At 41.4% G+C, this 23,866-nt stretch overlaps 2 protein-coding genes across 4 annotated transcripts in view; both read left to right on the forward strand.

Annotated features, from left to right (window-relative positions):
* Positions 1–1,398: 1,398 nt before the first annotated feature.
* On the forward strand, positions 1,399–8,151 carry dele1 (DAP3 binding cell death enhancer 1). The gene is made up of 12 exons (XM_061276442.1): positions 1,399–1,602; positions 2,825–2,942; positions 3,249–3,351; positions 4,556–4,700; positions 4,819–5,013; positions 5,419–5,504; positions 5,590–5,686; positions 5,854–5,996; positions 6,325–6,483; positions 6,573–6,665; positions 7,291–7,444; positions 7,509–8,151. The coding sequence occupies exons 1-12, from the start codon at positions 1,572–1,574 to the stop codon at positions 7,751–7,753; spliced, it is 1,569 nt and encodes a 522-aa protein (XP_061132426.1). The 5' UTR covers positions 1,399–1,571; the 3' UTR covers positions 7,754–8,151.
* A 1,446-nt stretch (positions 8,152–9,597) lies between these two features.
* Positions 9,598–23,866, forward strand: part of LOC133152630 (amyloid beta precursor protein binding family B member 2-like) — a 30,312-nt gene continuing 16,043 nt past the window's right edge. The window contains exons 1-8 of one of the 3 annotated variants that reach the window (XM_061276414.1): positions 9,598–9,841; positions 14,451–15,706; positions 16,579–16,757; positions 17,154–17,297; positions 17,809–17,894; positions 18,389–18,449; positions 19,052–19,198; positions 19,809–19,936. In XM_061276414.1, coding sequence (XP_061132398.1) covers positions 14,473–15,706; positions 16,579–16,757; positions 17,154–17,297; positions 17,809–17,894; positions 18,389–18,449; positions 19,052–19,198; positions 19,809–19,936 — 1,979 coding nt within the window. In that variant the 5' untranslated portion in view covers positions 9,598–9,841; positions 14,451–14,472. Of the gene's footprint in view, positions 9,842–10,916; positions 11,163–14,450; positions 15,707–16,578; positions 16,758–17,153; positions 17,298–17,808; positions 17,895–18,388; positions 18,450–19,051; positions 19,199–19,808; positions 19,937–23,866 lie in introns of those variants that run through there. The other 2 variants (XM_061276408.1, XM_061276398.1) reach the window with 2 other exon arrangements.

Here is a 23,866-nt window from a genome sequence, read left to right on the forward strand (position 1 = left end):
TCTCTCTCTCTGAGTGGTGTGAGGCCCAACAATGCATTGACTGGGATGTGTAATCGAGGGCAGTCGGTCAGCACAGGTCATATCTTCTCTAGCCGAGGGGCTTCACACACACACAACAATCTAATAAATCGTCAGTAATCTCTACATCAGTGTTCCACAAGTCAAGGACTCACACACGCACGCATGCACACACAAGGGTGCACACGCAAGATACACGCGCGCGTGCGCACACGTTGAAAGCATCCTCACATGAGAGCTCACAGCTAACAAAATAATCACGCTTTCCTGATCCTGAGGGGTTCTGCGACATCTGCCAATTTTCCCCTTACATCGAGTGGACTGTATGAAGTTTCAAAGAGGTTTCAACATCAGTTTTTACTCGCACTCGTGCACTGGGTTTAACACATCTCTTAGATCGCTACCCAATATAAGGTTTATAAATGAATTGGTAACTACCAAAATATTTTTGGTTGATTCTATAATGCTTGAAACATCGGTATGTACAATAGTAATTATGTAACAAAAATGAATGAAAATATAATTTTATATCTTCAATTTCAATAAAGAAATAAAACATTGTAAAATAGTATGTTTTCTTCATTTATGATGGCAAATTCAATTTCTACTTGTATTCTTGAGAACAAATCCTTGCAGTGCTTGAACGTCACGCTTTATTCATTCGGGACGTCTTATTGTGCGGATCTGTGCCACATTAGGTAAACACGTGAAAAACAAATATCTCACCCTGTCATGCAAGCTATAAAAAAGATGACACCCACAATGTAATTTGGGAAGTTAGTGTAGGTGTATCAGGAATCTTTATTTGTTAGAATGAGATGCCCGTGATTTTATTTTTTTGCCTCAATAAATAAATGGGTTAGGTGAAAGACTCAAGGACGGTCACCGTGACAACTTGTCATAAATCTAATCAAAGTTTACCCTGGATTCAAGGCGACATAGCACCTCTCTCTCCCGTTTCGCTCTGGAGGTGTCATACACTACCGTTTAAAAGTTTGGGGTCACAAAATTGTTTGGGTGACCCCAAACTTTTGAACGGTAGTGTATATATTTATTTAGATAATTATTTATAGATTATATATATAATCTTCTGTGTAAAAAATCTTATAATATATATGTATACTTATATTCATAGATTATATATAATCTTATACAAATGTAAAATATAATTTATAATATTTAATTCATAATATTTTATTATAATAATATTTACACTACCGTTCAAAAGTTTGGGGTCACCCAAACAATTTTGTGACCCCAAACTTTTGAACGGTAGTGTATATGTTCAAAATCAAAAACTAAAACCCACGGTCTGTCTACTGCTCAATTAGATCCTTCACCACAGGGTAGCGCTGTTGTACCACTCAGACGTTTTCGATTGTGTCATGTCAACCACTTCCGGGTTGCTCTTCACGGTACGGCACTCATGACTTTGAGTGCGGTACGTCGTTGTAACAACCGATTAAAGAGGTAACACTTCTGCCTGGAGTTTGAGAAATGGGAAGATGCTAATTATTCGTTGATGGAAGTTGCCGTGGAATAGAAGAAGAATTATGTGGCGGGTGAAAGGGCTCGCATGGAGAGGTAAAACGAAAGTCAAGAGCACCATGGAAACTTCTTGAGTGACGCCGACATCTGGCCTCATGTTTATTTTGATCACTGTAAACGCTACTTAGTTGTTTTCTAATGTTAACCTTAACTTTTTTTGTGTGTGTTCATTTTGGGTGACCAGATTTGGGTTTCTGAAAAGGGGGCGGGGGTTCATCGGTGTTTGTTATGAACAAGTGACATGGTGTCTAGATAGCAATTGCATTTATTGGCCCGAATAACGCTAAACAACACATGTACAATAACAAAACATATTTACACTGTCAAAAATATAATTACACCGACATTTTTTAGTGTTACACTAAGTATTGTGTGTGCCTGTCGGTCGTTGACACTTTCATTTGCCACAGACACGCAAGTACATGATAAGCCCCTCCGTGAACGTGCATTTTCGTTTCGGCATTGTTTGTAAACACTCAATGTAGACTAGCTAGCATAACCCTATTTCCTGCCTTATTTGCGAACGCACAGATAAACCGGGAATTGGAGTTCAATTCTATTGACAATGTACTGTACATGTATTATGTTTGAGGCAGTCGAACAAAAACCCTGACGATTTTGAAATTCCCCCCGGACATTTTTGTAGGTCTCAAAGGTAGGACATGTCCGGGAAAAAGAGGACGTCTGGTCATCCTAGTTCATCCTGACAATATTCAGGATTAGAATTGAGTTTTTCTTTGCCGTAATTTATGACGGTTTTATTAAAGTGGCCTAAATATAATAAGCAAAGCTTTGCTGTCAATAAATCTGTACCTGTACTTTTTTGTTTGATAAAGAGCTTGGATTTATACATCCATTCATATGTTTCTTTGTTAAACTTCATACGTGACAGGTCAGCCATTCTGTATTTTCTTTTAATGCTTATGAAGACATAAGAGAAACACTTGAACATTTAAGTGTAAATGCTTATATTGAATTCCATATTGTTCCATATTACCCAAACCTATTGATTGATTAAGAAAATGTTCTCTTCATTTGAGTCAAGTTTTGTGATTTTGTGGTATTAATTTTAACACTTTACAATGGATACTCAATTGCACAATAAACTTTGCTGCTTCAAATAAATTTCTCAGAACGCCATAAACAATACAACCAATGAATGGATTCTTTGAATACCTCCCAAAATTCTTTTGCAGTGGATTTGGAAAACATTGGTTTGTGTGCTTGTGATGAATGTTTCCTGCTGGTGTCTTTGCAGTGCTGCATCGATACCACACCAGCACCCCATTGCGTCTCCCCCAGAATCACCATGTGGAAGATGAGGTCATCAACACCTCCACTGTTCTCTCCACCTCTATAAACACCTCTGACAGCAGGTATATTTTCGATCATAAGAAGCCATGTTAGAACTTGAAGTTTTCGATTTTCGTTCACAATTAGAGGTTTTACACATTCGTCTCCTTCTGAAATGCTTGCCTGATTCAAATGTTGAACTTTATCCTGCATTCATCAGTTCACCAAATCAACTAATTCCACAGCGTTACAGCTCAGAAGTACTAGTATTACTACAAAATTGCATTTTGTAGTTTAACGCTGGTTTGTCCTCGTGTAGAATTACATCACAAATATTTTGCCCTTACAAAGTGCATTTTTTTTTCTCTTTTGCGTTGATGTTTTTCCAGCTCCCATAAACAAGAGGATGGCGAGAGGAAGAAGAAACAGCGGGCCTTTAAATTCAATTCCACCAAGCTGCCTCGTTACACCGCTCTCGATGCTGTCGGATGGGTATGTCTTACTCTTTATAGGAGTATGTGACTCCAAATAATCTTAATTTACTTTTTTTATTATTATTTCAAAGAAAGCAGACTTTCTGATATCGTCCTAAAATTCAAGATATGCCTTTGAAGTCGTTCCTACAGTACCTCTCAATGTTATTTCTCACTTACGGTATTTCACCACAAATAAATCAAAATGCTGCAATCCAGATTGCACGGAAGTTGAAATAACCCACTTCAAGACCTGAAAGCATTCCACTCATGTAAACAAAAAACATAGCGAGCATCAGTTTGACTGTCCACAGTTCTGACAAAAACACTTATTGTTCTTATTTTCTTGATCATATTTATCATGATTTCGAGACTGTAAGCCGCGACTTTTTTCTCAAATTTTGAACCCTGCGTCTTATAGTCCGGTGCCGCTTATCTATGGATTTTTTCCGTAATTTTTGTCATGACTAATACACTTATACACTCGTAAAAAAGCTGTGGACCGCTGTTGTGCTGCACCGCTTTGCTGGGCGGAGGGATATGTGACACGGTCACTGGGGAGAAGAGTGGTGTGTTGACCGCATGTCCATCCGCCAGGCAAATAGTGCCGTATAATTCCTATAAAGAAGAGACAGAACGAGGAGATCAAGACAGACATTACTGAAGAAAGGAAGCTTTTATACACAAACCCTCTTTGTGGGGTACAAAAGAAATGCATATGATGCTGCTTTTAAGTTAAAGGTAGTCAATTTGGCTCTTAACATAAGAACTAGAGGCAGGCAGTGTTTGTAAACAGTTACGTTGTTAAAACTTTAAAAAGGCTTTCTGTGTACCGTCTTTCTTTGTAAATAACTTGCGGGCATGTGCGGTTTATAGTCCGGTGCGGCATATATATGGAACAAAACCAAATTTTTCCCCTAATTTTAGCTCGTGCGGTTTATAGTCCCGAAATTATATACAGAGCAAATGGTGACGTGGAGCCTACTATTGTTTTCCGCATGTTAATGAAGTCAGGGTGGATGCATTTGTCACAAGTAAATAAAATGAGAACAGAAATGCATCCTGGTTCGATTGAACCTTGAAATAACGAGTGATCAGGCTTTCCACTACAGTAAAAAGCTGCTGTTTGGTGACGCATGGCGTGTTCACTTTAATTTGTCATTTGTAGCACATTCAACGATCCACCACTTACGTTACTGATGAGAGCACCTGTTCATTGACAGGGTGCGACGGCAGTGCTGTTCATGCAGATCTGCCGGAGGATCCACTCCAGCTTCTCTTCATGTACTGAGCCAAGTCCAACTTCTGGAGTGTGGAGGACACCACACACTTTGCAGAAATGTGGTTACCGCCTCCTGCTGGACACTTGTGAGCACTGCATGTTTGCAAGTTCAATTTCCTCTCCTGAAAATCTTGTTATCGAGCCTACCATGCCTATTTTCTCTAAACTTGATTTTGAATTATTTCCTTTTGGGCTGGTCCTCAGTTTCAAGGAATGAAGTGGTCCTACAAAGAAAGAGTGTGTTGTGTCTGCACAATCAGTCCTTGGATCAGAGCAGTAGCAGCAACAGTGTTGGACGTGATGCTGTGGCAAACAGTTCCAGTGAGCAGAGCTGCCTGACTTCTAACGCCACCAGCTCAAGCCATCAGGATGTGTTGGGCCATGATTCGCCTTTACAAGGTGTGTTCAGTAGTTTATAATCGCTAATGGGAGCCTTTAGATGGCAGCAAATAATTACTTTCCTATTCGATGGGTTTATTTGTTGAAGACACGACGATCCTCCCTTCACTTCAGCTTTGTTACTTGGCACCGAGATTGAGCCAATACTTTTATACACAAGGCTTTGACCTAACCCTAAAAACAGCAAAAACAGTTTTCAAACAATTAACAAAGTATAGGTTCCCCCCAAAAATCCATGAATAGGAAAATTCACAATTACTGAATCGCAGACAGGCGCTCTATACATTTTAATGTGACCTTTGTGAATTAATTTGACATTAATGTTCAAAAGTTATTTAGACTGACAAACTTCGCTTTAAATAGCAAAATCGGAACAAAGATTTCTTTTTTCCCACTCTCCTGTAGGTGATGCCTACTTGTCTGCCTCCTGCCCGCAGGAGAATGTTTTCAAGAAAGAGAGCACAGAGATGACTGATGATGTTCATGACAAGGTTTACAATGTGACCTCATTGAATTAATCTTTATTTATAGCTGCCGTTGTGCGAATGTGACTAAATGTGATTATTTGGTTTTCAGTCAATGTTTGAAGGCGCAGACGAGAAATTGGCAGAAGCAGCACAGAACCTCGAAAAAGTGGCAGACAGCAGCGTCCCAATAATCCTAAACATTATTGGTATCAATTACATCTACTCAACTACTTGTTACTCACTGAGCCAGCTTTCTTTCATACCCAGAATGTATTTATTTTACACAACAGCATTCTTCCCATGGTAGTTTTTTTTTGCAATATCTGTGCGTTTGTTGTTTTCACCCAAATTCCCGTTTCAATTTTCACCGCAGGCCTTCAAAGAGTCAAAAGTGGAAACGACGAGGAAGCTTTCATGTGTTTCTTGGCGGCAGCTCAACAGGGCTACAGCAAGGCTCTGTTTAACACTGGCGTCTGTTACGAGAAGGGGAGAGGAGTTCGCAAGGACAAGGAGAAGGTTTATTTTCTATCTTGCTTTTCCTCATTAGGGTCATGTGTGAGCTGGAATCTATCCCAGCACACTCTGGGTGAGAGGCAGGGTGCATCCTGCCACCCAATCCCAGAGCAAAATCACTGGCTGAATACACTTCTGTTGTATTTATTTTTTAAGTTCAATACATTTATATTTGATTTTTACAAACTTTTTTTAGGTGGTACACAGTACAAAATGTTTGAGAGCCACTTGAAGACATGTAAAAAGCTCACACTCTACCACAATGTAGTAATTTAAGTTCTTGCTTTGTTGGTTGTCTCAAGTCTCCTTTTTCTCCTGTTCCGTCATGTAGGCATCCCATTACTATTGGCGGGCAGCAGCGGCGGGTCACAAACAGGCACAGTACCGATGCGCAAAGCTGTTCCTGACCAGGAGCGGGAACCAGAGTGAAGAAAAGATGAACACAGCCATCAGCCTCCTAGAGAAGGCTGCTGCAGCAGGTCTGACAAAGGTGGGAATCATCATCATCACAAATCGATGTTACTTTTCTTTCCCCAATATTGTTTCTTTTTTTTTTTTACCTCAATTCCTTTCTTTCAGGCTCAGTCATGCCTAGCGTCTGTGTACTCCTGGGAGCCAGTGAGAGATGCCAGCAAGTCAGTGCATTATCTGCAGATGGCAGCCGAGAGCAATGTGAGCAACCTTCTGTATGCTTACAGCCTTCCTAGGGTTCTTGATATTTTATTAAGAACTTTACTTTTCCATCTGCGCGAGTACTTGGAGGATAGATCGTTTGAATTCTAAATGAAATGAAAAGGTGTTTCAATGAAATGAAAAGGTGTTTCAATACTAGCATCAATAAGTATCCAGAAAAAAAACAGCTGTTACCACAAAATGTAACATTCAGAACTGTGCGAGAGTTATAATATTCTCCATATTAGCTTAGATAAACACAACATAGACGCACAGTTGCCAGAGGAGGGTACAATCAGTGGCAAAATGACAAATTATTGTGTTACAAAAAACAGCACACTTTGATCAAAGGTTTTAATGTTTTTTGCATTTGTAGAGTGAGGTTTTAATGTATTGTTTGACTTCATTTTCAAAAATGCAAAAAAGGGCTTTTGACTTGTGTAAATATACAGATATGACTAAAAAATTTAAAAGAAGTGTTGAGAAATACAGCTGTAGATATGAATATTTTGTATAGTCTAATAACTATATTAATATATTTATATGTTACCACAGCAGATATTTGTTAATTGATCATGAAGCTCCTTTATATGACCTGGGGTATTTATTCCGTCCTTGTGTTTAGGATAATACTGCTCTGCTCCTTTTGGGCCAGTGCTATGAAAGCGGCTTTGGGGTCCCTCAAAGCCTGAGAAAAGCAATTGAATTGTACAAACGAGCGGCTCAAGCAGGCAACAAGCAGGCTCAGCTTTCACTGGCATCTCCCATTGAAACGGATGGTGAGTGAAAGTGCATGTTGTGTGTCTTTTGATGAAATGACTGACTTTATTGTATCTTCTGCAGTGTTGCGCTCCATCCGTTCTTTGCCATGCTTTTCTGTGTTCGACCGCGATCTTCGGCCACCGATGTCCTCTCTGGCCGACGACGTGCGTGTTGACACTAGCCCTTCTGGCACCCTTCCCTTCCTGCCTTTCTGCTGGAGCACCGGGAGCATAGATATGACCCCAATGCTCTCTTCTCCCGCTCTTCACCTTCCTCCACAGAATTTGGAGGGAAAATCCTGCCAGTGGATGGTAGGGGTTGGCTAACTGCCAAGTGCAGCACAAAAATATATGATCTGTTCTGATATATTATGGTTTTATTATGGTTGCACACGTGCATGCTGTAGTTTGAAATGCAAACTAGGGTTATCCGATTGCAATATTGGTATTGGCTATCAGTCCGCTATCAGCCCACAAAACAATTCAGGATGATATTGGGCTACATCCAAAATCTCCGATACAACCACTTGTAAACAATATACACTGGAGCCTATCACAGCAGTCTATCAGTCTGTAAGTTGTACATAACACATATGATGGGTGCTCAACAAATGCACGTGTGCATTTTCACTAGTGTTACATGTATACATGCAGGATGGTGAAAATCAGTGTGTGTAGTATTCAGTGTTGTACCTGAACGCCTTCAATAAACGAAAGTTCATAAACTTGTTCATAATTTGGACGAATGGAAACTGAACGTAGTGCATTTTTGCTTCGTGAACGCGTTCATTCCGGGGCTAATGAATTCATTTATTTCAAGAATGCCAGGTTTTCTCTTCTTAGACTTCAAAATAAAACCATGCTAACACACTGTAAACAAGGCTTCAATAGACAAGGGGGAAAAGGATACGGCAACCCCGACCGCAAACAGTCACACGACTTGAGCATCATCAAAATGCGATGTGTTTCTGAAGACGATGTAAACACGTCGCGCGACGAACATCCCCACTCGCCCTTTCTTGTCAAACGGCAACAATAAGTTATCCTATGAGAGCATTCGGGAATTTGAAAAGTTGTAGTGCTCTCATTGGCATTGAACCACAAATGACGTTTTTGTTGTTTTATTTGGGCTTTGCACTCTTATGTCCCAAATTAATCTGGGTTCGATCGAACCCTAGGGGTTCGGTGAGTTGGTCTCAGGGGTTCGACAGTGTCCACTGAGAAGGTCCGAACAAACCTGATTTATTGTGTAAATTCTGATTTGCCAGTATGTATTTTGTTGCAAGTTCATGCATTCTGTTGGTTTTGTTCTTTGAACAGGTGATGTTCATGCACGCCTCATTTTGTGCCCCAGTAAAAAACATCTATTTCTTGGATTAAAAAAAAAAATTCAAATGTAAACTCTCTGATACTTAAATGACTCTCACAGAGGTATTCAACTCCTCGGCGTTGTTAGATTATATTTGCCCTTTGGCCAGGTACAGACATAGTCTGTAATTTAAATTTGCGATTTTACTTGGTCTGAGTGTAGTTTGGCACCTCTATACAGTTCCAGAAAGGTGCGCCCAATGATGTGGGCGGACGTCTTGACTTGCATCTTACCGGAAATTAGCGAGAAATACTTTATAAAATATTAATACAAATGGTAGCAGATCCATCTTATGCAGTAACGCATTCACGTCTTCCGGTGTGAGGTAGGGCATAGATCAGGGGTGTCAAACTCATTTTTTTCGCGGGCCGCATTGTAGTCATAGCTTCTTTCGGAGGGCCATTATGATTGTCAACCCAAATAAATATATGAGCACCTCATATTATATACAGCAAAAGCTACAAAACAAACTGACAAATAAGTCATTTTCAAATCAGATGAGTAAATACTGGTCAAATATTTTTAAAAATATATGAGTAAAAGTGAAGAGAATTTGCAATTCTACTAATGACACAAATTTCTTTGCACAATTTGTCTTGGCGGGCCACATAAACTGATGTGGCGGGCCGTATCTGGCCCCCGGGCCTTGAGTTTGATACCTGTGGCATAGATGATGAAGTTACGTCATTACCTGGTTTGCAGAAAAAAACACCTGACTTGTTCAATGGCGACCACTCTCGCCTCCTCCTCCTGTGGTCGTCCACGGCTCTGATTGGCTGCCCCTTTTACTGGGCTTGAGTAGCACCACAGCACCGCTCACCACTTCGGGACTTCGTGGCGCAGAGAGAAAACGCAACCTGGCCACCCTGCCGAGCAGGATCAGCGATCTTGAGCCGGGAAGGGCTGGTGATGCGGGAGGTCATCTGCAGATAGGGGCGGACTGGCTCTTAAAAAGACATTGCGTGGCTGCAGGCACTGCTCACTCTTGTCGTATCGTGGGGGTGGAAGACACGCAAGCACAACACCGGTGGAGGCTGAGCTAAGAGGTAACTATGTTGTTGGTCTCGGGATGCGCACAATGCAAGTGGGTGGTGGATGCACCGGATGTGGAAAGATTGACTGCGTCTGTTCATCTATCGACAACATTGCGTCTTTTGATTTCATGATATGACGTGCTGTAGCTTCAATAGCGCTTATTTCTGTCACTTGCAATGGGAGTTTGTGATGAGGAAGGGGGCGCGAGGCGAAGGGATGGAAAACACTCCACCCATGACATCATTGACTCTCTCCAGCTGATTAGTCTCCGCTACCCGGACACTCATCTGTTGCATTTACAATATTGTGACTTGTGAAAATTGGGTCTGCTGCTACGAGAAGACCTTTGAATATTCACCCAGATTTCAATATGGACTGATTGATGGTCAGTGTGAACGCTTTGAGGCGGTTGGTTGCATTTCAAGATCACCTTTTTGACAGTCGGATGAACATATTGGCAATACCTTGAAAAGAGAAGATGATATTTGAAAACCAAACCTTTTTTTTTTTTTTTTTTTTTTTAGATTTTACATCTATTCAAGAAAAAAGTTGATCAAATATCATAATTCAATTTGTCCAACAGCAGCTCAACTATAATTGGTATATATTCTCTAACAACATAATTTATTTGCTATTGTGAAGTTTGCTGTGTTTACCATAGATGCTCAAGCGATTGCTAAATACATTATATACAATTAAATAGTTTAATTATTGACTGAAAACAATGAAGAATACAAAAACTATAAGATAGGATTTACCTTTGGTCTACCCATTGATGGAGCAATTAGCTTGATGATGTCATGTCTGCTGAGTCACATTGCTCACTTTTTTCTTCCTTGGCTGGCTAAAGAATTAGTAACAGGACCGTGTTTGCATTGAGAGACACAACTTACAATTTGAAATAGTTGAACCTAAATGCAGTGTGCAATGTAGCAATGAAGACCTAACAGAATCCAAAATAATACATAGCATCATACGAAATGTTGAAATGAGGTAATCAATTTGCTGCAAAAAGACAGCAAAATGTCTCCAAAAGCACCAACTGCATATTAGCTTATATTAAAGGTGACATCATCAGTGTGTTGCATATGCCGGAGAAAAAAAAATAAGGAGCAGCCCAATGCCGCTTTTATGCTCATACTTGTTGCTTGTCTCCCTGGAGGGTTTGTGGGGGCAGTGGCTTAGCTATTCCAGCCGACTGTCCAGCAAAATGCCTCGTCATGCTCTTCACTTCCTCCTCTAACAACTGTCCTCCTCCTCTCTCCATTCCACTTTGTTGGACTTAAGTCATGCATTGTTTAGGGGAAAGCGAGTACATACGTACTATATGAGGTGAGTTTTAACACAGGCCGATAAAGCCTTTTACTGCTATAATCAGTCGTGTTGGGTAAGCAAAGATATATATTTTACTCAATAATGTACATATAAAATGAATAAATTGACTACTCATGTTAGAAGTCTACTTCAAGTAGTAGTACATCATAGAGACAAAATGCAAAATGTGGGCTGGCACGGTGTCTGAGTGTTGAGTAGCATCTGTCTCACAGTTCTAATGTTGCAGGCTTGAATCTAGGCTCCGGCCTACCTTTTGTTGGTTTAATGAAGATATTCGATAATCCTCAGGTATGAATGTAAGTGGTTGGCGGTTTATATGTGCTCTGTGATTGGCTGGCAACTAGTTCAGGGTTTAGTTCAGACAGCGGGGAAAGACTGCAGCTCAGTTGCGACCCTCATAAAGATAGGCGGGTAAAGAAACTAGATTAATGGACGTGCAAAGTTGTCCGAAATCTAAAAATTGGGCCCGGCCGCTTAATCTGAAATCCAATATTAGCTCTTTTGAAAGCACGTTTTACAAATTTGTCCCCCTTACAGATGAACCCATTACAACACAATAGAAGGAGAATGACATTCAGCACCCCCAAATCGGCAGAAAAATGACCAATTATTGATGAGTTTTCTCTCTGTTGTCAAGTTAAATACTAAAGGAGAATGCAGTGTAAAACAATAAAATTCATATCATAATTTGTGGTAATGTATAAAAGAAATATTTGTTACAAATATTTGTAATCAATTATCTTACATTTAAATTGATTATCAGAATTTTATTCTCTCAAATATCAAAATCGGCATCAGCCTAAAATCCGTACCAGTTGGGCCCGAGATAAAAACACCACTACATTAAAAAAGTAAAAAGAGCAACAAAGTTATGCTGCATTTGACAACAGCACTACTTCAGGGTGGGCCCATTCGGGAGATTTACAAATGTCGACGAATTGTTGCAGTTTCCAGAGCAGTTTGCAGTTATGTTGTCGATATGCACCAATTCCAGTCGACAATTGGCGACTACTAGCCGCCAGCTATTAAGGGGCTCCATGCAGAGAATTCTTTGTCATTGCTAAAGCAGTGCCATTGTTTTGTTATTGATATGGGCCAAGGGCCAAGCAGTTTCTCTGGGCCCCCTTCAACTTGGGGCCCCTAGGCAAATGTCTTACGTTTTGTCTCACTAAAACATGGGATAAGTATGATGTGTTTGTTGTCACACAAGCCATGCAGGATAGACGAAAAGCTAGCTGACTCACTGATCTGACTGAATGGTTCAATGCAGGTACCTGTTGTGTGTCTAAGTGCACATTCAGCACAAACACAATGTTGTTGTCTGGTTCCATGGCCAGCCAACAAGATGGGAGGGAGGAGGGCCCCGCATGGACAAAGTGCACACTTTAAGAATTATGAGCTCTTCGACCTCTCTGCTTGTTCAATTCCCAAGATGTTGTCTTGCTCTAAAATCTGCAGTGTGTGTGTTTTCCATGCTTCTAGAATGTCTGAAATGACATAAGTGCAGCAGCTGTGCGTGAATGTAGTCCTCTTTCCATGGGCATATGCAGTCACATGACATTAGATAGGCAGATTAATGACACCCTTACTTGCGAGTTTCATTTGTTCTGTGACCAAGCACACATTTACTTGTCTGTTTTTTTTACCATTTTAATAGTTTGCCCCGTTAAACCAAGTTTTACCATTTAATAGTTTGCCCCGACCAAGTTGGGCCACAAGTAGTAAAAATATGCATAAAATTGATGCCCATTGAAATGCATTTTGGAAAAACACCTCGGAGACACATTTAATATAATATTCAATATACACACAAAACATGTGAAGTTCACAGTAAAGATAAATATAAAAACAATGAAAAATAATTCAGGCAAATGTAAGGAAGCTGCTGCATGCTTCTTGCAAGTGTTTTCATAAGGTATTTAACGATACACTACTGAAAGTGCATCGGTGACTGTAGCTCTCCTTTTTCAGCTCGCGTGCAACTTAAATTTTGGCTCAAAAAAGTTAGGGTTAAGTATGTCACAGTATGGCTGTACCTGCTCTTAGCGCCAGTATAACTTGAAACTTTACTTCGCAAACCACTCAATCATGGATTGGTGTCCATCCATCTGCCATCTGTTTGGTACACGGCATGCATATTTGAGTGTTGCCATTGCAATTGTACCTTTTTTTTGGTGATGAGCTTGCTCAAAACAAAACTGTTATTGCTTTAGTGTTATCTGGTGACATCTCGGTGCCAAGGAAACAGTTTTACTAATTGAGAGCTTCATTTTGGCTAAAGTAGTGCTTTGCCACCATCTTGTGGCATCTATAGAGAATTACAACCCATTTTGGGGTATTCGTGGCGGGACTAGGTCACCATGCCCCCATGGGTTGAATGCTCTCTCATGCAGATGATTTGATGTCTTAACACCTCAACATCGAAAGCGTGTCTCAAAGGGCTTTGAGGCTGGAGAAAAAACCTCAAATGACGCACGTGTGTTGATAAAAGCAACTCACTGCGTCAACTTTACCTGAGAGAGATTTATGGTCAATCGGAGCAGATGAAAGAAATTTAAAGCATCCATCTTGGCTGTGTTCAGGATGTGAGAAAGCAGTTCTTATTTAAGAGTATGCATAGAGACTGGAGAACTGCAAAACTACATTCAGAACAGTGCTGTCCTACAATTGCTCATACGTACGTATATGTAATACTCTATAAGCATTGCAATGCACTGCTTGTTAATTAGTCATCCTAATAGATAAAGTCAGGTCTGAGGTTGGAGGTTCAAATCCAGGCTGGGATGAAGTACATGTTACTAAAGTAGCAGGTGGACACTTCACATAAAATTGTTCTCTTTCTGGTCTGATCAAACAAAATCAAGACCAAATAATAAGTCATAATTTTTTTTTACCAATCATCCTCTTTATGTAACAACTTGTCTCCCTCCACAACTCTGACAAAGCGTGTCACAGTTTGACTGTTTAGCAGCAGACTGAGGAGTTCTCCTGAGAATCATAAAAACATCCCTGAAAATAATTGGCCTTCCCCAGCCCCCTAGCTGGTTGATGCCTTACAGATCACTCCGCCTCTGCAGATGTAGAAGTATTGTATTGTATAAGTGGTGGGCAGCACAACAAATTCAATGTTTGTTATCCATTTTCAACAATTGAGTTAATTCTGAAGCATTTCATTTCTTCTCATCAGCATTCACTCACAACCTGTTCAGAAATTGTACCTTCTGGTTATCTATCTATAGCATGTGTGTGACTATTTAGTCCCCTTTGTTGGTCCTCTCCCAACAGGTCAGCGCGATTCCAGTCGGCCATGATGTCAGTACAAACCCCTCCCCTCTCCCGCTCTGGCTCCTCGCCCTCCAATGTGGGTCTGGCCAACCGCAGCGGCGCATCCGCCACACCTCCCACCTCGCTCAGCCTGCGCTCCTCTTACAACCAGCTGCTCGGACGTGACGTCATCAAGGAGTCCGCTGGCTCAGAAGGCGGAGGTTCGGCCACCTTGCCCAAGAGCCGCCAACGATACTCAATGACAAGCATGCGTAGTGTGGTGGGCACAAGTGATAACCTGTCATCTAAGAATCAAACTGCTAGCAGGGGCAGGGGCCTTCCCACTAAGTCCTCATCCAGTTCTGCCCTATACTCCTCTTCCTCCTCCTCATCACTCTTCAATACAGCTAACCCTAAACTAGCCAAGAATGGGGCCAACATGCAGAGACGTGCTGAGAGTCAGCAGCTGGAGCTGAGCAGAGCAAATACAGAGGGCAAAATTCACAATGTCCCCACAGACAACATCACCTCTAACTGGGCCGAGTTTGAGAAAGACAACTCCCAGCCGCTCCCCTTCCGAAGACGGACAAAAAGCTTCTTGGAGTACCACGACAAGGTTTGGGACCAGAGCTGGGGAAACAAGGAGAACGACAAGCAGCTGTCTTTGACGGAGAAAGAGCAGGTCAGCCCAGTCAAAGAGAGAGACAGTCAGAAGGAAGAAAAGCCCAGCGGCAAAGGCTCCTGTCAGGAGGACAAAGAAGAGGCGGTGCCACTAGTGGAGGAAGAGGATGAAGAGGAGGACGACAAATCACCAACTGCAAGACAGCCTCTTTTACCGGTAGTGGTGGAAGTACCGCTTTGCTCTTCCTCTTCTTCATCCACTAATAGCCCAGAGTGGGTACCGGAAATCCACCAGGCTGCGGCCCACATCAGAGAGGAGCACTGCATCCAGGTTCAGGGAAGTCCGAGAAGTCCCGCAAAGCTTCAGAGGAGCTCCCAGCCCAGGGTGATCAAAGTAGAACTACACCCCAACAATGAAAACCAGTTCCTGCAACAGTACCCACCATCCTCCCCGAAGCAGCCCAGGTCCAGTGAGAGGAACACCCCTACAAGGAACCGGGCGGCCCTTATCCTGCCCGATCCCCAACCAGAGCTTGGGCTCCCCAAAGTGAGTTTAAGAATGGATCTGACACCCGAAACTCCGTCGGAGGATGAAGACTCCAGCTGGACCACTCTGTCCCAGGAGTCACCCTCTCCTCAAAGTCCACAGGAGACAGGTTCGTTAACATCGGGTTTATCTTTAGTACAAGGGGGTCCTCACATATTTCCTCCAGGGGCTGCATACAGAAAAATCAAAAGGATGGAAGAGCAATTTCACATTTTTCAACTTTATTTTAAAACACTGCTCTATCACAGCTTCTGTTAAAGGTGATACATCAAATAGCTAGTCAGGAATTGACTGGGTGGTCTTCCCATGCCCCACTTGAATGAAATAGAAACATTTGCTTCAAATTAAAGTCATAATTATTGTTTTAATCTTTCTTCACATGCTTATTATAATAATCTATAATATTATAGATTATAATACATCTAATAATGCTTATTTGATCCTGCTTGTTTGGAGTGTCCACTCCTCCCTTTGCATACAACATCTTTATTAATCCTCGCTCATCTTAACCTTTAATTGCCACTTTATTGCATCCTTCTTCAATCACAGTCTACGCCTCCTTCCAGCTCTCATAAAAATGGATCTTTCTGGAAATGTACCAAAAGCCCCACCTTAGGCAATACTGCGGGAAGCTTTCAGGCCACCGCGTGCCGCCTTATGTCGCATAGAATGATTAGCATGCATGAAAGGCTAGGAGATTGCAAGTGTGGCATAGGACGCAAATGGAAATGCAAAAGGATGCAAAAGCATAAGAAACAGAAAATATGAAGGGGGAAAGGTAGGAGAGCTGGAACAGAATGAACAGAGGGTATTGCCTAAGGGGCACTGCTTTAAGGGATGAGGAAAGAGTTGCTATGGCAACTGAAGCTTTAATGATCCACCGTCCTCCTTCCTGTGCAGACACACACATACACACTCGCACAGCATTTATGAATGATATGCACCCAATCTTTATACTGTATGTTTGTTTTGCTCCATTAGCAGATGTTTGGGGCGAGGGGGATCTGCCCCCAGGCTGGCAGGAGATCTCAGATTCGGCGGAGGTATATTTCTGGCATGTCCCCACCGGCACCACTCAGTACCACCGACCTGTTGCCTCAAATGAGACTGAGAACAAACCACGACAGGAGACGCAGGACTCGCTACAGCCACCCAATGAGGTGAGATGATGCTCACACAGTACAGTATGGATACTGTGGTGTCTTGACACGGGAGTTCAAAGGCGGCTCATCAGCTAGCATTAGCAGGTTCCTTTTCAGATGGGTGTGCTTTTGTTCTATTTGAGGATAGACTTGCATATTTTGGTCTCATCTATGCACCGCTGCTAGTTTGCTGCACAAACCCACCACTTATTGATTTCAGCATGGCGTCCATGTGGCAAAACATGTGCTTGAGGATTTATCAAACTCAAGCTATAATCATCATTGCAGGGAGGTAAAGTCTAAGTGTTGGCGAGTCTACTAGTAGTGAACCACAAGCAATAAGGGTATAACTATACTATTTTGATCAAGCCGTTAATGTTGGTGGTCTGTCCCCCTCTCTCCTGTCTGCCACAGCGCCCCAGCAGTCTCATCTCAGACAGTTCAGTGGAGCCGGTCCCCTCCCCTTCTGGCTCCTCCCCAACCTCCCTCACCTCCACCCTCTCCAATGATGTCATCCCTTCTGCACAGAATCTCAAAAGCACCACCTGCACAGTCAACGTAAGCCTTTCATTTCCCCCTCTTTTGTTAAAAATCACGTAGATAGTCAGCTGTCAGATTCCTTTTTGGCCCCATCACAGCATCTTCCACATTGTGTGTATGTTCTGTTGTGTCTAAATTAAACTGAATCTCATATTGCATAATGTTTGAATCAGGTATATCTGTGTATCTAAGATTAAGATAATAAGAAAACGCAACCTGTATCAACAAATGTTTCTTCCTCTGTTATGAATGCTAAACCAAATTTGATTTGTTCGCATATCTTCAATGTGATCAAATATATTATTAAACCATTTATTGATTAAATAGCTGGCTGGTGAATGGGGGTAGGGGGAACTCACCTTGCCCGCCTCAATATCTGTCCAATTGCACATTGAACAAATGTAGTAAATACTGTGGTAACTAATGGAGTCATTTATAATAAAAATGAGTGACAAATCCAGTCTAACCATAAAGTAATTCAAGTGTGAAGCTATGACTAATTCACTCGCTCACTGTTTGTACATGGTAGGATCTGAAGGACTATCCAATCTATCCTGACCCCAGTCTGAAGGCATTTGAAGGGGCCACCCTCCGCTATGCTTCCCTCAAACTCAAGTAAAGCACACTAATTAACTCCCTGTGTCGTACCAGATATGCGTGATGTTCTTTCACCAATTACAATCGCTCATTTAACATACAATGCACTCCAAGTCTCCAAGTGTGGTGTGTGACAAAAATGCGGTTCAGTTTTATCTATCTTTCAAGTTTGCTGCCAATCTTTATAAACTTTTTTTTAAGAAAAATATTTTAGGTGGAAATTGCGCAATCCATTTCAATTGAGTAAAGTACCGTGTTTATTTACCTATATTTAAGCATTGTGATAATGTTCCAATGGTTGATAAGATAACAGTAATCTCCAATAATATTTAACAAATATAATAAATAAGACCTCGGTTTCATTTTTGATTAACACAAAGGTCTACTATGCTGTAATTTAATGTAGACCACCATGGTGGTACTTGGAGAGCTAAGTATTTTTTTAGGTGGTACTTATTGGAAAAAGCTTGAGAACCACTGCATCAAGCTTTTAATGTCTGACTTTTCTGCAGCCCTCCAGCTCCACTGGAAACGGTGGACCTCGACAATACTTTCCCGGATCCAGAAGCAATGGTAAGCCGAAATATATTATCCATAATACAGTACGTATAAAAGCCTTAAATGTGGTTGATATCGTTTCACAATTAAATTTTGTAACTCTACAAAGACTAAGTGAAGGATTTGCATCTTATGTTTCCATACATTTCTCAGATTACAATTCTGAAACTTGAAAAGCATTGAGTACATTACATCTCTTAAAAGTCAATATTTGTGTCAGTGCCATCAGAACGGCAAGTCTTTGTGTCAACGATGTTTTCTGGAGGACTTTTTCAATGTAAATTGCTGCCTAAGATTTGCTGACAAATTCAGTATTTTAAATAGAAAGTTCCGCTTTGGTCTATGTGGAAGATTGATTGCAAGAGACTGAGAAAGAGTCAAATTCCATAACTGTAAACAATAAAAGATAATGGATGTCATCTAATGGTGTAGCCAGTAGGTTCTGTTTTTTGCACAATCATATTTTCCTGACGTTTCAACAAAGAATTACATCTCATTCATTTTATTTTATGACTAAAGGCTATGTGAAACACTACATAGTAAAAAAAAGAAAAGAAAAACGGAAATGTGATTTTGAACAAAACAAAAATAATCCATGATTTATGTGTTTCTCCTAGTCATTTCCAGTACGGTCCCTGGGCTGGGTGGAGATGGCAGAACAGGACTTGTGTGAGGGGAGGAGCAGCGTGGCCGTCCATCACTGCATAAGACAACTTTCTTACTGCAGAAGGGATATCCGAGACTCAGCCGGCGTTTGGGGAGAGGTCAGTTACTTTTGTCATTATCTAAGTGCTGGGATAATATCATGCACTGTATGAGTGTCATTTGTAGAATGTCAAGAAATACAAATATTTTGTTACTCTTATTAAGTAGAATTTTACTGCACTTTCACAGTGCTTTCTAAACCTTACTTTGTCAAAATAGGCTTGTTACTTTTTTCAGCTTCTGTGACTAAAAACCTGGCGTAAAAAGGTCATTGCTGTAATAGCGAAAGGCAGCGAGGTAGTTAAAATCTTGATTGTTTGGGTATTTTTAGGTGAAAAAATTCTCTTAACCCTTTTTTTTATGTTGTTGTCTTGAAAAACACCAATTAGAAAGTTGTTGTAGCATAAAAGACTGAGTCATCATGAGCGAGCATCTCCCCCTCTTCAGTATGGATACTATGCAAGATAATAAAAGGGGGAATATTTTGTGTGCAGAGGAGTTGTTCCATTTATGTTTATAATTTTTGTTATCATTTTCTCAATCATTATTATTACAACCAACATTATCAAAATAATTGACAATAACAAATTGCTTGTACAACAAAAAAAAACCATCAACCACAAATGATGATCATGTGGTAAGCTCATGTTTTTTTACCTGCTCCCAAAGGGTAAAGGAATGCTACTGGTGCTTCAAGACCGCATGTTGACTCTGGTTGACCCAGATGATCAAAGCCTTCTGCACTCTCAGCCAATCAGCAGCATCCGTGTATGGGGAGTCGGCCGTGACCATGACAGGTATTTGAAATGCCGTAAAATATGCTTAAAAGCTTTTTGGAGAGCATGATTGGCTCTTTGATCGCTGCTTGCGTGATTTGATGAGATACGAAAAGGAAACACCAAAATGCATACACCCTGCAGGAAATGGAAAGCTCATTACAATTAGTAATATTGCATCATTTTCTGTGGACATTTGCACTAACTGCATTCACAACAACATAATGATCCTCAATGTTCAATATTTCCAGTCCACATGGAAATGATGAGTAATATTAAGAAGCAATGCAGTTCTGTACTAGTGAGGTGTGATACTGACAGATTTTAAATCATACCACTGGATCAATAATGATACCTGTTGTGTGAAGGCTGTTGTGTGAAATTCTAGTTTGAAAAGTCCCTTTTGGCCTCTTATGTCTCAGAGGGTAGAGAAACGCTCACTGTGTCTCTCAGCAGTAATGGGTATTGTGTGTAACAGGAGGAAGAAGGCAGGGCTTGTTCTGCTCTTGTTTTTATCGCAGCGTCACTTTCTCTTTGCCTCACTCAGATACCATTTTGTTCATCAATGATGACATTTTTTAAGCTTCTTTTTGTTTGCGTCATTTTTCCTACGATTAAAGTATCTCAGAACGTCATTTGAAGCAAGGCTTTTTTTTTTTATTTCCCTTATTTATAGCCTTGAGCTTTTTGTGCGTCTTACCTTTAGACTGTCACAAGAGGGCAGCAGAGCCAAAGCCTATGCTTCAAGAGAGTGTTTGAGATACTTCTTTTCTTTCCTCTCATAATATATGCTTTGAAATAAATTTCCAGAGTGTGTCCTTGAGTATTCATTCAATTTCTTCTCTGAAAATACATTTGGGATAATGTCGTGAGAGGTTTTCGGAAGAGAAAGTTAATTTTCTGAAGAGTAGGAAAGGAGAGCATTGTGGCTGAGAGGTCAAAGTGTCTTTAGCCTGTTTCTTATTTTTAGTTGCTTTTTGGTAGCTTCTCTATAGACCAATTCACACCCAACGCCAGCTGTTATTTCCTTTTCAACTGGTAAATTAATTCAAAGATAGGCGTGGTGGAAAGTCAGACATTGTTAACATAATCATTGAGGGACTGGCTAAGTAATTCAGGAGATGGCAATAAATGAATTGTCTTAACCTTGGTCATAGTGTAGCTAAGGCATCTCCGGTTCTTGAGGACCGCGGTCCTGCCTTTTTTCCATGTCTCCCTCATCCCTTGTTATTATTTTAATCATTACCATAACACATACTGGCAGATCTAAAGTTAGATCAACAGTGTAGCTAATCTACATAAACCTTTATTGGACACAGGTCCACAAAAAATAAATTATATATCTCCTTTTTTTTTTTTTACTGAAATGTTTATGAACGTGCGTCGCTTGCTTCCTACTGAGGAGTGTTCTCACCAATGTGAATGTTGCTTTCTTGGTCCTGCTTGATTCAAAATGAATGAGCCCCACATCCATCTTAAATTGGGCGGGGCAGAGGGGCACAGACGGGGGGCTGTCGGTCCCTCGATGAAATCATGTAGCTAAATCTGGAGCACTCAGCAAGTCTGAGTATCTGCATGCCCCTGGCCGCATGTGCAAACCTTATTGTGTGTGTGTCTGTGTGCACATGGGCTTGAGTTGATGAATTCCTTAGTTTAAAACTCGAGCACTCTTTAGGGTGTGCGCCCATGTTAACTGAGCTCCTCCATCCCTTATTTTGGGCTTGGTCTTCCCACTCTTTGTCTCCAGCTCTCATTTTGCCTCCCTCTCGTGTCATTGGCTGCTCAGCTCAGTCAGCGTCTTCCTCCCGCTGCTTCTCACGCCTTTGTGCAAGCCTTCCCATTTTTAACACTTTCTGTAGGAGAGGCAAAAGGGAAAGATAAGAGCGACTCTAGGGGGGAGCAGGTGCTGACTCTTAGCTTGGAGATGCCTCCCTCCTCACATCGAGTGACTCTTGAGACAGAGGTGTAGTCCTAGTTGTGGGAATAGAAGGTTAGAGGAGTGAGCGAGGAGGAAAAGAGCTCTTGAGGATTAAAAAGAAAAAAGAAGAGGCGGAGAGACAGTGAAAGCGTCACCGTTGAGGAACAAGCGACACGGGAGCTCTATCGCAATGTCACAGCGGCAAAGGAGTTAACGAGGCGAGGAACTATTTTGTGACATGGCCAGCATGTCTGCCTGTGTAAGTATCTTACCTCTCCTTTATTAATGAACACTGTCATTAGTCCCCCTTTTATTTGTCACCTTCTCTGCCTGCCCGCCTCTTTGCTACGGCTTTGACTTCATAGACAGCTGGGTTGCTCGCTTCCCGGCTATCAGTCAGGTGTGAGGATGCAGACTGATGCTGAGCAGATGTTTTGGGGGAGTTAAGATAAAATGCAAAGAAGAGAGAAGGATGGAGTAAGCTAAAGAGGGATTGGCGGGAGGATGCAGAAAACACGATTAACGTGTGGATGTGCTGCGGGGTGCTTCAAAGTGCCAGAAATGTAATATTTTACCACTTTATTTCAAACATCTTATATTCTATATGAAGTGCACAACATGCTGGTTTATGCGTGATAGATTCTGTGTTTATTGTGCATGTCTTTTTTTCTGACAGGCAATTGAGGATGGGGTTGTGACTGATGGAAAAAAGTGAAGAGCAAAATGAGAGTAAAGATTTATGACAGAAGAGTAGCAAGGACGGGAGGGGCTGGGAAGCGGGAGTCCCTTTTCGTTGTTGTGCCTCTAACTAATATCTTTTGAGGAGTCTGAAAGAGATTAATGGCATTTTTATTCATTTCAAAATCCTCTCGAGAGTTTTTGAGGGAAAAGAAATTAAACTGGTATCTTGAGGCACCACAGAATTACAAACACTTCTCAATAATTTTGTACAGTTCCACATCACTTACTACAATGAAGGATTGCCAATGTACAGCTCTTTATTCTCTTTGTAAAGGCAGATTATTTGATCCAGCTCTTGTTTTATAATGACTACAAGCATGCACCTTTCATTGATATTCATCATAGGCTGGACATCCTGTCCAAAGCTAGCCGACCTTTGTTTCACATAATAAAAGAAAGAAAACAAGGAGCCCTTGAGGGTCATTAATATTTTAAGGCTCAAGCTATCACCTCCATTTATGACAATGGGTTTGCATTTTTTAACTTTTGGCAGTGCCCATCTCATTTGCTGATGGCACGGCGCCTTTAACCTTAATTAATATGCAAGACTCATCTGATGGCCCTCTGGGACACAACCCTGATCGCCCAGACACATTGGATAGACGCCACGGTGATTGATGGCCTCCCCCACTCCCTACCCTCTCACACACCAAGCTCCCTCATCACTCCGCCATCCTTCTGGCCTTCCACAATCCATCACAGCCACTTGTCCACTCGCTGCTTGGTCGTGGGGACATGTCCACTCCACCTCCCACAAAGCCTGACTCCTTGAAGGGTCATCATGGACTGTGATGAAACCAAGCCATTGCCTCCTCCTTCAGTGTCGCTGCTGCCTCTTTATTGCCCACATTAGGCATGGTTTAGCTCACCTGGTTGTAATACGTGTCTTCCTGACAGATTATTCATTGTGCTCCCGCTATAGATCTTCCCCATCGCTCCTCCAACCAATAAATCTTTCGCAGATAAAATTCTTGCTCCTCTCGGCTTGAGAGGGGAACAATGAGAAGTGATGCTGGTCACATAGCAATGTGCACACCAGGATGGGTGTCTGGGGTCTCGCTTTTAGGCTACATTTTCACTATGTTTCTGATGGCCACATTGGGGTTATCCGCTATGGGATTGTGGGCATTTGTTCCCCCCGTCGTCTACCCTTGTCAACATGCAATGAATTAAATCGTTAACCGGAATCAAAAATGGAATCGGAATGGTAAAAATCGTATCAATTCCCATCCCTACACAGGACAGCATCAAATGACTACTTTAGTCTAACTGAAGCTCCTCAACTCGTTTCG

Source organism: Syngnathus typhle, linkage group LG1 (genome assembly GCF_033458585.1).
Source record: "Syngnathus typhle isolate RoL2023-S1 ecotype Sweden linkage group LG1, RoL_Styp_1.0, whole genome shotgun sequence".
NCBI classification, from domain to species: Eukaryota; Metazoa; Chordata; class Actinopteri; order Syngnathiformes; family Syngnathidae; genus Syngnathus; species Syngnathus typhle.